The sequence below is a fragment of the Plasmodium fragile genome, assembly GCF_000956335.1.
Source record: "Plasmodium fragile strain nilgiri unplaced genomic scaffold supercont1.8, whole genome shotgun sequence".
In the NCBI taxonomy this organism is placed as follows: Eukaryota; Apicomplexa; class Aconoidasida; order Haemosporida; family Plasmodiidae; genus Plasmodium; species Plasmodium fragile.
Genome location: NW_012192588.1, coordinates 19,874 through 35,594, shown reverse-complemented (window position 1 = coordinate 35,594; position 15,721 = coordinate 19,874). Strand labels below are relative to the sequence as shown.

The 15,721-nt window shown below is 32.4% G+C and overlaps 5 protein-coding genes across 5 annotated transcripts in view; 3 read left to right on the top strand and 2 right to left on the bottom strand.

Annotated features, from left to right (window-relative positions):
- AK88_00948 (uncharacterized protein) overlaps nucleotides 1–308 on the bottom strand; it is a gene marked incomplete at both ends in the record, with an annotated part of 3,304 nt that extends 2,996 nt beyond the window's left edge. Inside the window, one exon of the mRNA XM_012478592.1 lies at nucleotides 121–308. Coding sequence (XP_012334015.1) covers nucleotides 121–308 — 188 coding nt within the window. The remainder of the gene's footprint in view (nucleotides 1–120) is intronic.
- A 5,528-nt stretch (nucleotides 309–5,836) lies between these two features.
- AK88_00947 (uncharacterized protein) lies at nucleotides 5,837–8,479 on the top strand (the record flags this gene model as incomplete). The annotated part of the gene is made up of 2 exons (XM_012478591.1): nucleotides 5,837–5,999; nucleotides 8,292–8,479. The coding sequence occupies 2 exons, from the start codon at nucleotides 5,837–5,839 to the stop codon at nucleotides 8,477–8,479; spliced, it is 351 nt and encodes a 116-aa protein (XP_012334014.1).
- Nucleotides 8,480–8,730: 251 nt separating this feature from the next.
- AK88_00946 (uncharacterized protein) lies at nucleotides 8,731–10,893 on the top strand (the record flags this gene model as incomplete). Its single annotated transcript, XM_012478590.1, has 3 exons — nucleotides 8,731–8,886; nucleotides 9,116–9,177; nucleotides 10,773–10,893. The coding sequence occupies 3 exons, from the start codon at nucleotides 8,731–8,733 to the stop codon at nucleotides 10,891–10,893; spliced, it is 339 nt and encodes a 112-aa protein (XP_012334013.1).
- Nucleotides 10,894–11,493: 600 nt separating this feature from the next.
- Nucleotides 11,494–12,018, top strand: AK88_00945 (uncharacterized protein; the record flags this gene model as incomplete). Its single annotated transcript, XM_012478589.1, has 2 exons — nucleotides 11,494–11,688; nucleotides 11,929–12,018. The coding sequence occupies 2 exons, from the start codon at nucleotides 11,494–11,496 to the stop codon at nucleotides 12,016–12,018; spliced, it is 285 nt and encodes a 94-aa protein (XP_012334012.1).
- Nucleotides 12,019–14,647: 2,629 nt separating this feature from the next.
- AK88_00944 (uncharacterized protein) lies at nucleotides 14,648–14,992 on the bottom strand (the record flags this gene model as incomplete). The annotated part of the gene is made up of 1 exon (XM_012478588.1): nucleotides 14,648–14,992. The coding sequence occupies one exon, from the start codon at nucleotides 14,990–14,992 to the stop codon at nucleotides 14,648–14,650; it is 345 nt and encodes a 114-aa protein (XP_012334011.1).
- Between the last annotated feature and the right edge of the window lie 729 nt (nucleotides 14,993–15,721).

Genomic DNA, 15,721 nt, shown 5'->3' with positions numbered 1-15,721 from the left:
CTTCCGCTTCCACTTCCGCTTCCGCTTCCACTTCCGCTTCCGTTTCCACTTCCGTTTCCACTTTCCCCATCCGTGTTATCACTGCCTGTGCATGTACATTCGCAAATGAATTTTTTTGACACGTCCGTGTATAAGCCAGAGTGGACTGAGTGATTGTGCGTTTTGATTAGTTGTGCCTTACTTTTGCCATCCAAGATCATATTTAGTTCATGATTATCTCTTCTGCCATTGCTGCCCTTAAGGCTTACGGAGTGAGCGCAATACAGCACAGAAGCGAAAATTAAAAAAAGCGACTTGAAGGCATTCATTTTTTGGAAGAACAAAAAATTGTAGGAAATGTTAATGGGAAAAATAAAAAAATAGACAGATTTACAAAAAAACTAAAAAAATGAAGATGCAAAAAGCGCAAAAATGACGAAGTTGAAAATATGGAAAAGACAAAAATGTGAAAAACAAGTTCTAAAAAAGGAAATATATGTATGGACAAAAAAACAGAATGACGAACTCAAAATAAAGAACAGGAAACATAAAATAAAAAGAATTAACACAAAATAGACAAATGAATAAATAACAAATAAATAAATGACAATTATGTTAAATTAAATTTAAATTAAATTAAATGAGAAATATAAAAACACTAATTGTTAAAGATTTTTTCAATTCATCTTGTTACAACAACAAAGAAAAAACTTTTTTACAACTGAAAAAAGTTGCATTAAACAACAACAACAAAAAAAAAGCTATATGCACATGACTATTCAGGGAAAAGAGGCGAAAAAATGTAAAATACTCATAAAATTCTTTTAGCTAGCTAAAAACATTTAGACAAATGAGGAAGAAAAAAGCTATGTGCACATGGCTATTCATGAAAAAGAGAACAAAAAAAATGAAAAATATTCATAAAGATCTTTGAGCTAGTGAAAATATGTCAAAAAGAAAAAAAGAAAAAAAAAAATAGAAAAAAATTAACTTCCAGCTATAGCTTCTAATACAAAAGACAAGGGCACAGTTACTACAACCCCCACTAACTTCTATCTGACCAAACTGTTGTAAAGAAAGAGAAAAAAAATAAAAACATGCAACATTAAGCTGTAGCTGTTAACTAAAAAGGCAGAAGCACATTTAAGACAATCTTAATGAACATTCAACTAGCTAAAGCGTTAAAAAAAACAAAAAAAAAAAAAAAAATAGCTGTTGCATACAGCTATACGTAGGTACATGATAAAAAAAAAAAAAAAATGAACTATATGCAAATTCAGAAGAATACACAGGGTTCATACATATGATACTTAGTGTATTCTTCAGATTGGCCACACCACACAGTATATCGATCTGTAATGTTTTACAAAGAATATTCCAAAGTTACATTATTCATAACGTACAATTAATCTGCCTAATTTCAAAGTGTGTGACGCATGGTGTGTCCAACAATTATTGCAAGTGTGCACATATCCGTAATGTGGCGCGGGATGACGACTATTATTTTACATCTCTCATGCGTAGCAGAAGATCTTAAACCTGCCGTACATAGTACAAACACGTAACCTAACGTCGCATACTCCTCATCACAATAAGTTCGTTCAAATAAATTTTCTGCTCTAAAGTGTGTTATTACCTCCACAATTCAGCACAGCCCGAACTGACTCCTCATCCCATTATGCAGGATACAAATATGAGCAAAAAACTAGCATGTATTTTGGACGTCCAAGAAATGCCAACCTTTGGAAAACATCGGAAAATTCGAATTCGAGTAATAAAAAAACCTATTGAAAGCTTACACCAGACTCTTATGCACATTAAGTTCATCCTAACCATGCTTCAACTATGTCTTAGACTTCATACAGTACCATTTTAAGAAACACGCCACTATATGAATTCAACGCCGTCCTCACTCTTTAATGCAACACAAATAGTACCAATATAGGTCGTACCTGCCCAATACTGTTTCATTATCGTTCATAAGAATTATTAGGCAATAGTTTTATACATGAGCTGCACACACCATGTACGCATGAATACACACACTTTTTAATATGGTGTTCAAGAATAAAACAATACCTCCCTATATGGGTTCTTATTATATTTTGTTCCCGACTCGTTCATTCTAGTTCATGCAACTTTTCTATGTTGATCAAGTTTAAAATTCTGTAAATGGTGCATGTGCATACTCTAGAATTCATGCATACGCGAGAATACGGTCACCACAAATCACAATTCACTAATATTTCATAAAAAAAAAAGTGTCCACCATCTCCTCTCTTCAAAGTTTATTATATATGTAACAGGGGCCCGTGCAATCGGTGAACTTTCATGAACAGAAGTTGCAGTATCATTTCATTGTGTTCCCCTCCTTAAAGAAATTCCGTTTGCTCCGTAAGAAAAATAAAGGCACAAAAGGAAAAAACAAAAACGGTAGCCGGAGAAAGTAGTGTACACACCCATTATTCAACATGGTGGTGTAAACAACTTCCAAAAGAAAAAAAAAAAAAAAAAAAAAGAGGACGGTCCTCAATAACTTATGCAAGAATGCTCCCTTTCTTACATCAATAAACACACATATACTATGCATCCGTAATGAATAAGTGCAACATATACATATATGTAGTTGTAATATATACATCCTGTTCCTTTCTTAATTACATGACACTATATTTCATGTGTACCTGATATGCATTTGTATGCACAAAGTGCTCTTAAATGAAGAAGAAAAGAGCACCTGTTGCAATTCATAAGAAGACCTATTCCATAAGTATGCTGTACGGTACCCGAGAATAGTTAAATGGACGAATAGGTGACATAATTATGCACCGGAAAAAAAAAGGACACCACCACTATATGCACACCATGTTAGGAATCCATCATGTACAGGTAAATATACAGTGTGTCCTATGATACACACAAAAAAGAAACCTGAGGCCTCCCTTGGAAAAAAAAAGGAGAAAAGGGACAATTTCACATATATATGGTGCATCGGAAAAAAAAAAAAAGAATTTTCTTATATATGACCTTATTTCACACAATAATTCTATATTCCCCTCTCTCCGCAGTTTCAACATGAAAAATGGAAAAAAAGGAAAGAAGGAAAAGAATTAGTAGAAAAGGCAGAAATCATGTGAAAACCACAGGATTAAATGTTTCAGTTTCACATGAACGGAAAAATCACACATAGTGAGACAGAAGGAGATTGAAAGTTCAAAGCCTAAGAATGAAGGTTTCTGTAGTTTTTCCGTACTCTCGCTATGAGGCAACAGCATCTCAATGCTCATATGAGGATAAGAACAAATACTTCCGCACACACTTCGGACAACAGTGATAATAAATACGAACAATGGAACGTACACATCCTATGTAAAATGAAAATGCAAGGATTAAATAAAAGAGAACAAGTGCAAAAATTTTGTGACAAACTGTTGTTACCATCCACTTATACTATAGATTCAATCGATATGCCACATCCTGTGAACACGCGCTCTCCTTTTTGTTTTTTTTTGTTTTTTTTTTTTCTTTTTTGTTCATATAACAATTTCATTAACTATTACATGAACATACTACATGAGGATATTACACAGTAGACTATAACAGGAGGCTATTATACATGATGCTGTCGCACAGCAGTCCTTTTACAGGAGTTTAGTATAGGAGTCTATTACACTGTGTAAGTAATGAGGGCGACTTCTCCCTTTAAAAAAGGAACCGTGGCCAGTTTATTTTTTGTCCTCATAAATTGATGTATTATTATTTGTAATGCTCCCGTGCACCAAAAAATATGTGCGCACACTCTAATATATTTGTAGGGTCATCGAAACCGCGGGAGGACAGCGAAACAGATTAGGGTTATTTTAAGGGAAAACACAATAGAAAGATGTTTTCTTTTTGCAATTAGCGAGGTATTTTGAAAACAAAAAAAAAAAGGGGGCATGAGAATTGTTATAAAAACAAAAATAATAATAATAATAATAAATGGTTACATTATTTCATCCCTTTTTTTTCCACAATTCAAGAAAAATATGGAAATTCACCACCTGTTCATCGGAGTCACCTATATTAGAGAATAAGCCTAACCCAGGGTGTAATGCTAAAAGGAGAGGGGATTTATTAGATTCAGGGTTCAGGGTTCATTCAGTATGAACTGTGGATATGCATCATCGTTCGACGTTTCAGGCTCCCGGTTTTGCCCTCTTCCTCCATGTGCTACGTTCATGAACTTATTATATAAGTACTACAGAAGAGGTTATAAAGAAAGGCATCATAACAAATAAAAATGCGCACAAGTATAATATATGTATAATGAAGAACTTCCAAAAGTAAATGTACACTCCCCTTGGAGTAAACAGCAGGTGCCAGAGACACGAAGAGGCATTTTTAGATATTCAGATGAACCATAATTATATATAAAGGCAAAAGGAAATGTAATGCGAATACATAAAATGTTCGAATTTTATGTTTAAGGTAAAAATTAATCATTATTGCCTTTTCTAAAACATTGACTTGCGAACTTGAGGAGAAAAAATCATTTTGTCCACGTACAAACATGGTACAATGAAAGTTTATAAATTGCTTAAACACTTTTTTCCTATTATATATATATATATTATATTTATATTTTGGCTTCTTAAAGTGCAAAGGAAAAAATTTACAACTTGTATGGGCTTCGTTGTTTTATTCTTATTCCATATGCATACATTAATTCGGAATCTCGGTATTATATATGCATATAAGAATCATTTCAATTTTATAGTGGGTGCGTTTTCCATAAAAATATAAAAATGTTCAAAAAAATTATCCCATTGAATTTTTTCCCGTTTTTGGGGGGACATTTTATAATATATAATTATAATTCGGCTCAATTTTAAAAGGGGGAAAAATGAGAAAAAACAATTAATTTTTTATACAAAATACAATATGTGGACGAAAAAAAAATTCTTTTTCGGATTGCGCATAATACCCGTTTTCAATAATAATCAAAACAGGAAAAAATTATTTATTGCAAATAGATGCACGAATAAAAAAAGAGTAAAGAAATAAATAATAAACAGTTGAACAGAACAAAGTTGAAGAATTATGGAAATATAGGAAAAAAAAAAGGAAATTAGAAAAATTGTAAAAAAAGAAATTAAAGTAATAGTGAACAGAAAAAAAAAAAAAAAATAGAAACATAGGAAAAAAGGGAAAATATTACAAAAAAATAGTAAAAAAAAATAATATAATTCAAACAGTACAAATTTTGTTTATGTTTCTTATTTGTTTCTTCCGAAATTATGTAGTTAAGCTTCTAATAAAATGTCAGAGATTGGGAGAAAAGTAAATTCAAGTACTTACTAAAGTATTAACGAATTATCGGGTCCAAGGAAGAGAAAAAAAAACATTAGCATTCTCTGTCAGCATTTATTATAGTATTTGAAGCTGTATATAAAAGGAAGAGGTGTACACTATGGTTTATTCTGTCACAGAAGTAAGAATGAGCTGTTTATTTAAAATTTTTTTTTTGGTTGTATATACGTGTTCTTTGCGTTTGCATTTGTCCTTTGTATGTGTCATGTTTCACCTGTTTGACCTATGTGGCTCGGATTGATTTGTTTCAATTGTTGTGCCATACGCGATGTGGTTGCCTATATAAGAATATGTGCATCTGTTTTGTGTTCTTCTTTTGACTTTTCATGCGATGCATATGCTTTACCCCGTCTGCGCGAGTCTATGCAAATTCGTTTTCATTACTGCATATATTCCGATTTTCTGTTCATTTAGGATTTTAGGGGAATGATGAATTTATGATTGAATCCGAACACTTCAAGACACTTTTTTGACAAAGAGGGTCCATATATTCTTCTTATTCAATATGCAAGCGCAGGCAGAATCTATCTTTGCAAAGACCCATATATTAAAAGCAGTGAAAAATGGTCTGAATGCGTGTTTTCAGGAATCCCGCAATATATGTCAGACAGATTACAGAAAAATGATGAATTATGGAATTTTAATTCTTGGTATTTTTTTCATATTAGGTTATTATATGGAAAGAAAGGTAATGCGATTAAATGTGGAACATGAATACTGTGCACGTCTTGTAGTTTCATTCGTTCATTCATGTAGGTGCTGTCCTGAATTGAAAAGTGCCTCTCCATTTATTCGTCCGTGCGTGAATACATTTGAGTAGTAGTCTTACCATTATTCTTGACACACACCCTCATTACTTTTTCCTCTGCTTTCCCTGTATTTCTTAATTTCAGAAATGTATGCAAAGAGTTAGACGGCGTGGCTACTTGTCGCGTCCCGCAACATGATTGAGTAAGCAGGTATTACAGGGACGATAGAATTATAGAAGGACCCAGAAGAACTTCCCCCTGGAATTTTACGTGTTCTACAAGGGCACCAGCTCTCTTAGCGGCGTAACAGTGTTTTACTACTGCTGTTCTCATTGCATAAATCATGCATTGTATGCTGCGAATGTATTTTTGTTTTTCTTCTTTTTTTTTCATTTGACTCATATGAACCCGAATAATATGGTACTTCCTTTATTACATAATATTAGGTTTTGCTTATTTCTTTTTTTTTTTTATCGTTAAAATTTTTTGTAGTTAATATTTGCATGTTCGTCGCCAGCAACACCGCCTTCCCCCGTTATGTATAAAAGGGATTTCATATTTTATCGCGAGTACATATGATATCCTCTAAAACTTGTTTTTTTTTGTGACACTATAAAATACACCCATAATTGTTTGTTCATTTTTCTTCTGTTCGTGTTCTAATTTTAACTGCTTTGTTCTACATTTGTATATTGAATTTGTATTAATAGTGTGTTACATGTAATGGCTTCATGCGTTTATGTGAGATGTCTATTCATAATTGAACACTCTCATTTTGTGGAAACACAAAATTTAATATAAACAAAATGAAAAAATTGCAAAAATTGCGCAAAAAAAGGAGAGAAAAAGCTGAAAAAATAGAAAAATCCACATATATTATTCTTTTATAAGTAGAATTAAAAGGAAGCAATGGTTGAACTTTATTTTACTGGATTTTTCTTTTTATTATTATTCACACGAAAGGATTTTTAGGAATGTGCAAAGATTTGTATGGATAGTGTGCTCTTATGGGTTTTTCTTTGCTAGGTGCGTACTTGGGTAACATGTGTTTATACTACCTTAAGCTGCTAATGCAGGGAATTTTTTTTTTGTTTTTTCTTCTTTTGCGTATGTTAGTGTGCATACATAAGGCATGATATAATATGAGGGGTACAGGACTTTAATCTTTTGCTTCACAAAATAATGGACGACGCACATTCTGTAGTGGGTAATTTTGTACTCTACGTTAATAATGTTGCACACATATATTGACTAATGCGAACTACTAGTGATTAATTCAGAACAAAAAAAAAAAAAAAAAAAAAAGGAGCACGGTTATTCAATTTATCCTATAATTTTATGAATGAATGTGTTTACATGATTCAGAGCAAATCTCTACCAATGATAACTGTGAATAGGTGTTCTACCTGCATAACTTTTACTTATTCTCCAAAAGACGCCTCCAGAATTTTGATAAAGCATGAGGGTTTGCGTCATCTATATGTTGTTTCAGCTTCGTCAGAAGGCATAAAGGCTATTGCATGTGATCCACGTAAACAAAGCACGCTCTGCTGTTTAGGGTTTAGTCAACTATGCGACTCAGAAAGGGGGACAGATTAAACTATAGCAGCCAGAGTTTTCAAAACATTTGTGATGTAAGTTAGTTAGTATACACTGAGGCGGCAGAGAGGAACACATGTGCTTATTCGAGCACAGTATATATATACATTTATATAACGCTCTCATTGCCCTACACTGTGCAGTAATACTATTTTGATAAAAGATTGTCCGTGAAGACAGACGAAAAGGGAACTACACTGCGCTGCATACTTCTACACGTAGTTGTATCAATAAGATACAATGTTTATGTTAAGACGATGAGGAAAGGAAGTCTGTTCTATATTTACATTAAACTTACTTTTATACATATTAACATTCGTGAGCGCACATATTTCTTATGCGCCATTTGGTGGAAGGATAAAAAGGATGAATTATTAAATAGACCACTTTGTCATATGAAGGAAAAAAAGGGAAAGGAGTATATTTAGATAAAAATATAGGAAAATGTCTGGGCGCGGGGGCGTCGATTATACTCTGTGCATTACGGTGAGATTCAACTGTAGCGTAACATGGTAAAAAGGTTGTGACAATGTATACTGAACTGCCATTTATTTGTAGCACAAATCAGAAGGACATCTTTTTAAAGAACGAACCAGATTTCCTCATGCTCAGATGGAAGATTTATATTCGCGGGTAATGTACGCATCAGAAATATCACTTTTAATAATACTGTGAACAAAGAGGAATGTATGGAACTGCTTTTGAGTGCACAGAACAGAATGAATTCAAAAATGGACCGTCGTGTAAATGGTGTAGGATCCTTGAGCAGCTCTATAACCTACTGTGTGTCATTTCAATGAATGGTGTTATTATTAGAAAAAACAAGTCTCAGCAAAGAGTTCCACTGGAACAGGTGTTTTGCTTCGTTCCTCTTATTACCATGAGGAGGTGATAGGGAATACACCCACTTCGTTTTGTGGAAAAGGGGACTTAAAGTAGAAATGCGTTGAGATGTAAACGTGTGGAAATTGAATTTGTAGTAAGTGCCCAATGGAGGACAACGGGAGTCAAAGGATGGTTAAATGGACGAAATGGACCAAGTGAACATAATATGCCAAATGAACTGAATGAACCAAATAAACCAAATAAGCCGGGTAAACAAAACAGGGCAAGTGAAGCGAATAATGCATTGGACTCAAATGAAACGAATGAACCAAATGTGCTGAGTGAACCGAATAATGAAAAACAGAACAATCATGCTCATGCAGTAAACAAGTAGAATAAAGAGGAAGGGAAAAAAATGAAGTGTTCATTAGGACCTGAATTATAAACTCTTCAAGGCACGTTTGTTCATAAAATAATAATGTGTTAACTCATTTATCACGGAAAAGAATACAACAGCTTTATGCGGGGGGGTGAGGAATCAATTTCATCCTATTTACTCTTTTTTTACGTTATATAAATATGTGCATATTTTGCTGTCATCCCTTGTTTAGTGCGAAACAGACGATTTCGATGGACTTTACAAGATTAGGGAAAATTATGGAAATATGAACATGTACATACGCATATTTATTTGGCTTACGGGCGCGTAAATTAAGTGCATTTTTATTAATATGTAAATGTTGAAAGAGCAGAGCTTATTGTACTACTTAACCTGGACATAGCAAAAAAAAAAAAAAAAAAGTTAAACAAACGAATGAAGTGAAAAGTGCTGAAATGAAGAGGTAAAGGTTTGATTTATGAAGAAATTACATATGCCGATATAGTTATATACATTATATAATACCAACTCTGTGCGAGTATAGTTACACTAGCATATAAATAGAACATACAGTTATTTTATTATTTATTACTATAATATTCCAGCTGTTTCTGTAAAATCACAGTGATATATTACATTAATTTAATAGGTAATTTATAAAGTATTTTTTCTGCGTACTGAATTATATGCAAATAGTATACTATTTCGAGCCTAACGATGAAAATCTAGGATTAAGGAAAGCATATAAAAAGCGGCGAGGAACGATACATATGATCCTTTTTTGGTGAGTGCTCACAACAAAATTGCAATCGAATTTGTACAAAGGTAAAATGAGTATTACACCTTAATAAAAAAAAATATATATATTATAAATGTCCTTTCATTTTTTTTTCTGACGTATAAATAGGCAAAAGGACAATGTAAAAAAAAAAACTGCTTTCTAGGAATTTTATTTATTCATACACATGTAATGCGCGGTACGTATAAAGAGACATATAGTGGAAATGTTTCATGGTATTCTCATAGCGTATTATTTTCCCCTCATATGAAATTTCTAAATTTGGAAATTTAGGATTCCTCCAAAATAATAAAAACAGAAACAAACAAACAATTATTGATTGACTTAATTAGGGTTTACGAGAAATTGCATTGGTTCAATTTTTGAAAACAAATTCTGTGTACAGTGCGGGCGAAACCAAATGTTCACAAATGATTTGATTCAGCAAAAAAAATATTATTAGCACACCTCAATTAAATTATAAAAAATATGTAACAGATAATATAAAAATAATAATCATTCTTTTATGTTTAAAAAATAAAATAAAATAAATAAATGGGCGAAATATATTATTTTAAATAAGGGCGATTTAAAATAAATTCTTTTAGAAAAAAGAGAGAATAATGCAATTTCCATATTTTTTTTTTTTTTTGTACTCTCTTTGTGCAGTATTGCTATTAATTAATTTATCTGCATGAAACAATTTTACAATTCATTCATGGGGATAAAAGAAAAGAAGAAAATTCTATAAAGAAATTTTCTAAATTGGATTAAATTAGAAGTTTTTAAAAAGAAATAAAATAATAATAATAATTATACATATATTTTATCGTTTTCTTAATAGTTGCGCGTGTAATACTGTGCTATGGATTATACCATTTCAGTAAAATATACTTACACAGTTTATTATTATGTTTGCTTAAAGTTCCATATATCGCAGAATACCGTTAAACTTAGAGAAGAAAGAATAAATAGTATATTATAATTATATAATGCATAGGAAAAATTTGAGAAATTCTTGTTTTTGCCATAAAATATTAAGTGGAACGGAACTTTCTGATGTTGTTATAAATGTAACATATACGAACATACGATGTTTAAATTTTTACAGTAAAGTGAAATTTTATTTCATTGTCATTCTATTTCGAAATTACTGCGAGTGGAAAATTTTAAATGCATTTCTTTTATGCCAATTAGGGCATTTTAATTGTTGCCAAAAATTTTACCTGTAAATATTTTTTTTTTTTTTTTGTGTACAAAATATATTCACTTTGCATTGAATCAAAAATTGTATTCATAAGAATCAGATGTAAATTACAGCGAATGCTTATGGCATGGTAAATAAAGACAGGAAGAACACTGCTCCCCTCAAATTAAGAGACTTTAATACCTATAACTTTTTTCGCATACCCAAAAAATAGGTATAACTTTTTATTTCGTTCTGCATTCGTATGTGTACTTTTCCTATTTGCGAGCGCTACGTTGTTGGAGTGATTGAAAGCAAGAAGTAGGCATCAGAATGAAAATCCGAAGAGTGAAAGAGCATAAGTAGAAAGCGCAAAAGGAGGAAAACGTCCTTTTTGTTTTTTTACTTATGCTCTTTCACTTTTTGCTACTCACCTTCTTACTGCACACGCTTTGCTTACCTACCTTTGATATATACCCATTTTGATCCACAATTATGTTCGTGCATCTGCACAATTACGTTTTTATGGCTCCACCACATATCGCCTCATTTCGTGACTTTTCCAGTTTAGGAATATTTTTCTTATTTGCAAGTTGCTACAAATTACGAGAAAGAATAGCCGTCAGAAATAAATACACTAGTGAAGATGTTTGATTCAGATAGTTCTGGATTATATCCTACAGCTCAGGAAGATCTCAGTGCGATCAAGTCCGCTCTTGGAGGATATGATCAAAGCGGGGGTTTATTGTCTTTCTTGGAACCCCGATTTTTGCGAGGAGTCTTGGTTGGTATCCTCATATTTTATGTAATGTTATACTATACTCGCCGATACAAAAATAGGGTAAGTTAAACTCGAACATGCCACATTGTTTTTAGAAGCAGTTAATCTTTTGTTAACTTGATCACTGAGAAGAGAGTGTTCTTTGGGTTAACGCTCAATTGACCATTTGACCCCGGCATACACAATTGATCCTTCACAATATCATTCCAATTTGACTGCTTTTTACATTTCAGGTGAGTAACTTGCCAAGACGTAATTCATTTACGTATGCTACCATGCCAACTCAATTTCCATATGGAGGATTCCATGAAGAGGAAATGCAACGATAATGTTGAGAAAATGAAGAATGCGGCGGAAAAAGCATATTTTAGGAAGGTGGTGGCTAAATAGCTTAGGCGGTGCACCACACTTGCACTTTAGACGTGTTTCTATTGGGATACCTTGTTTGAACAATGTAAGAAGGTTATATGCGTCCATGCACATATACGTATATATGCATATATACATATATATGCATGTGCCCATATTTTATACTCCCCCCACAGTTTTCACTCACATAAGTTTTTAAATGTGAGTAGTATAATGTGTACATTTTTGACTAAAATAGAGTCACTTAATATAATAACTCTGTTACGTAAAGGTGTTAGTTCTTTCTGTCACGCGCAAATTCATGTATTTTAATTAAAATTTACGTTTCGAACCGATTCATCAGAGTATAATTTTTTTTTTTTTTTTAAATTAGAAAAATGATGTATACTTTATTATTATTTTTTTTTTTTGGCGAATGGTACACATGTATATTATATATCTTAATTTATTGTCTTCCTTCACCATTAGCTAAAACAAAAATAATGTTTGTGTATTATACATGTTTTTCTACTACATTTTTATGTTAACCGTCATGTTAATACTTCAATGATAAATCGATCAGCTGATAAAATGTTAAAGTATAATTTGTTTGTAACAATTAAATTTGTACTTTTCAGCTAAATAGAATTCATGCATAAATAAACGCATATATATGAATATATGCATACATATGTGTATACATGTCGGTTATTCGAAAACACAGTGAAAAACAAATTCCTACTGATGTAAAGTAATATGAAAGGATGCGGTGATGCATTCGCCTACTCTGTATTACTCCTACAGCACATGTGGATGAAGTCCGCTTTTTACCTAGTTGTAAAAGACATTGTACATTTGGGAAAGTGCTTGTTGTCGCCCCATTAGCACGAGAGAACACGCATAATCAACATATTTGTTACCTTATCGTCCTTGGCAAATAATTGGAGTTTATGCCAGAAAAAGGGTTACATTTGGGTGACTTTCTATTGCGGAATATTGGAGAGTCACCCTCTTTGTTAAGGGAGTAGTACATGTACTGCACTGTCTTCTGCCCATGGGACACTCCTATGTTGCGTTAAGTTTATCTTTGTTATCTTTAGTTCATCGTGTAGTGCAATGCTCACAAGGCTTCTTATAGTTCTATATTACAGTATCCATATGGAAAGGAATTCCTTACGTATTTGAGGGTCCACTTTGGTAATGTTTTTAGTGTAGGATATATACCAGAACTGGGGTTCCATTTTACATTTACTCATAGTTTTTAATTTGTTCAATGAAAAGACACTGCGAATTATTTTCGTTTTCGTCTGTACCCACTGACGGGAATTTAATACACACAGATGGAATATAAAAACTGGGGTATATAATAATAATAATAAAGTGTTGTGCAGAAATATGGCTCGAGAAGAGAAAAGAAAAATCTTCGCATTATTGTGCGCACAATATTGCAACTTTTTTATTGCTTAGGGACAAAAGCATAAGGGGAGTAATACAAAAGTGTCAATACTTTTACACGCTTTGATAATCCACATGTTACTTTGTATTTTCTCCTCTTAGGCCATGAACCCTGTAGCTTAATATATGATTTATGCTCAGGATAAATTTACTTGTTTGATGTCTTTTTGATAAAAACAAAAAAAAAAAAAAAAACAGAATGAGAAGGCCAAATATGAGCACAGTACATGCGTCACATTAAGGAATAGCCTAATTTTTTGCTTCTTTATTGTAATTTTCTTTTTTTACATTTGCTTAAACATTTTTTTCCTTCTTGCTTTTCGAAAAAGAATTAAGAGGGTACTACTTTTCTGTCCCCCCTTGCTCATTCTCCAGGTTGAGCTGTAGATATCCGTACAGAAGTAACAAATTCAATAATAGAATTTTATTTTAATGTTTTATTTATTCATCCATTATATCATTAAGACATTATTATGACATTAAAACACATAATAGGCAGTATGCAACGTAAAAAAAAAAAAAAGGGGGGGGAGAAAAACAGAAAGTCATAAAAGTTATAGAACGGTTTTTTGTGTGCAACATGCCATTCTTCAGACAAAAGGAATATTTATTTGATACATAAATGTATATGAATATATATATGCGCACTTGAGAAGTATGCAAATATACATAACATTTACTTAATTGCGGGGCAACGTAAATTTTAATTAGAAAAAAAAATGATAATATATACTATATAAATATACAGTAAGTTGCCATTTGATAAAGCAGGTGTATGACTATATATGCTACGCAATAGAAAAAATATATATTCTAACAAAATTCCTTAATTGTAGGCAAAAATGCGTGATGCAAAGGGCGCGGTGGGTGTTAATTATGTATGTGTATAAAGAGAAAAAAAAAAAAAAAAATATATACATAAAGGAATAGAATAAAACATAATAATGCGATACCGATGTGTGCAGGAAACACATTGGGGAAATCTCAAGCGAATTGAAGTAGCACTTTCTCTGAACCTGTGTTCGGGAGTGTACTTTATTGTGTTTTCTATGGACTAAGCTGAAATTAAGGTACATCCATACATGATTGCATTATGTTAATATTATATTGTGCTGAAAGGATGCTATGTTGCACCACACTACTCGCCTAAAATTCTGCGTACCCCACTTTTTGTCGCATTTATAATGTGAGCCATTTTTTCATGCACACTTATCGCTTAATCCAGATTAGCATCATTCATATGTGATTGGTATCTTACAAGTCTTAATAATAAATCTTTGTAATAATGACATTTCCTTTGAGACATGTAATCCCATATTTGTAAACTAATTAATATAGCAAAAACGTAGACTAACATGTTTATTAGGATCTGTCTCAGAGTTTTGTTGTTTATTCCAAGTTGCTGCAATATGTTTGGTCGTTGGTCATGGACACCAGTGAGGTTTATCATGGTTGGGTTGGGTGGGATTTCATAAGTGTCTCTAATTTCCTCTGTCTCTTCATATTCACTATGGTATTGGGTAGTTTGGTCTGATTTGTCGCTGTTATTTCCTGAATACATTTTCGATTATTGCATTATTATATAAGGGGAAAGAGGGGGTACTTATTATTCTTGGTCACTCTATTTTTAAATATATTTTACATTTATAATTGTTGGTCTGAATGGTGTGTTCAGCGGAGTGGATAACTATATTGTATTACTAAAAAGTGCTTCTTCCTAGAATAGGAGGGGAAAAGAAAAGATACATTATTATTATATATATATTAAGCACACACAGGGGGATAATATGTATTGTACATATGTGATGCGAGTCCTCACGCGTATTAGTATTCACATTCCACATATGTATGGACGTGGAGGACAAAGAACGCAAAGTGGCCTCCGCAAAACAGTTAATAGATCAGTAGGTTGTGCATTAGGGGTGGGAAATGGTTATGGTTCCCTTTTCTCGAATAAGCAAAAAGGTCTAGAAGGTACGACATGTAGGGGGCCTAACATGTTGATAGGCCTGTAGAGTACATATGCATATATAATGCATCATATTTGATGAAACTACTGCTGTACCTTATTCGAAAGGAATAAAATTCAACCAGCTATATGGGCTTGCCAATTCTTTCTGTGTATCTCTATAACTGTAAAAAGGAAGTTATAACGTACTTAGTGTATGTTTTGTTACCATATAATCATTGTTCTGTTGGTAGTTATTTCTTCATAAGAATTAACGTCTTAACACAATAATGTTACTGTTCAAATTAAGTTCTTTTTTTTTTTTTTTTTTTTTTTTTTTTT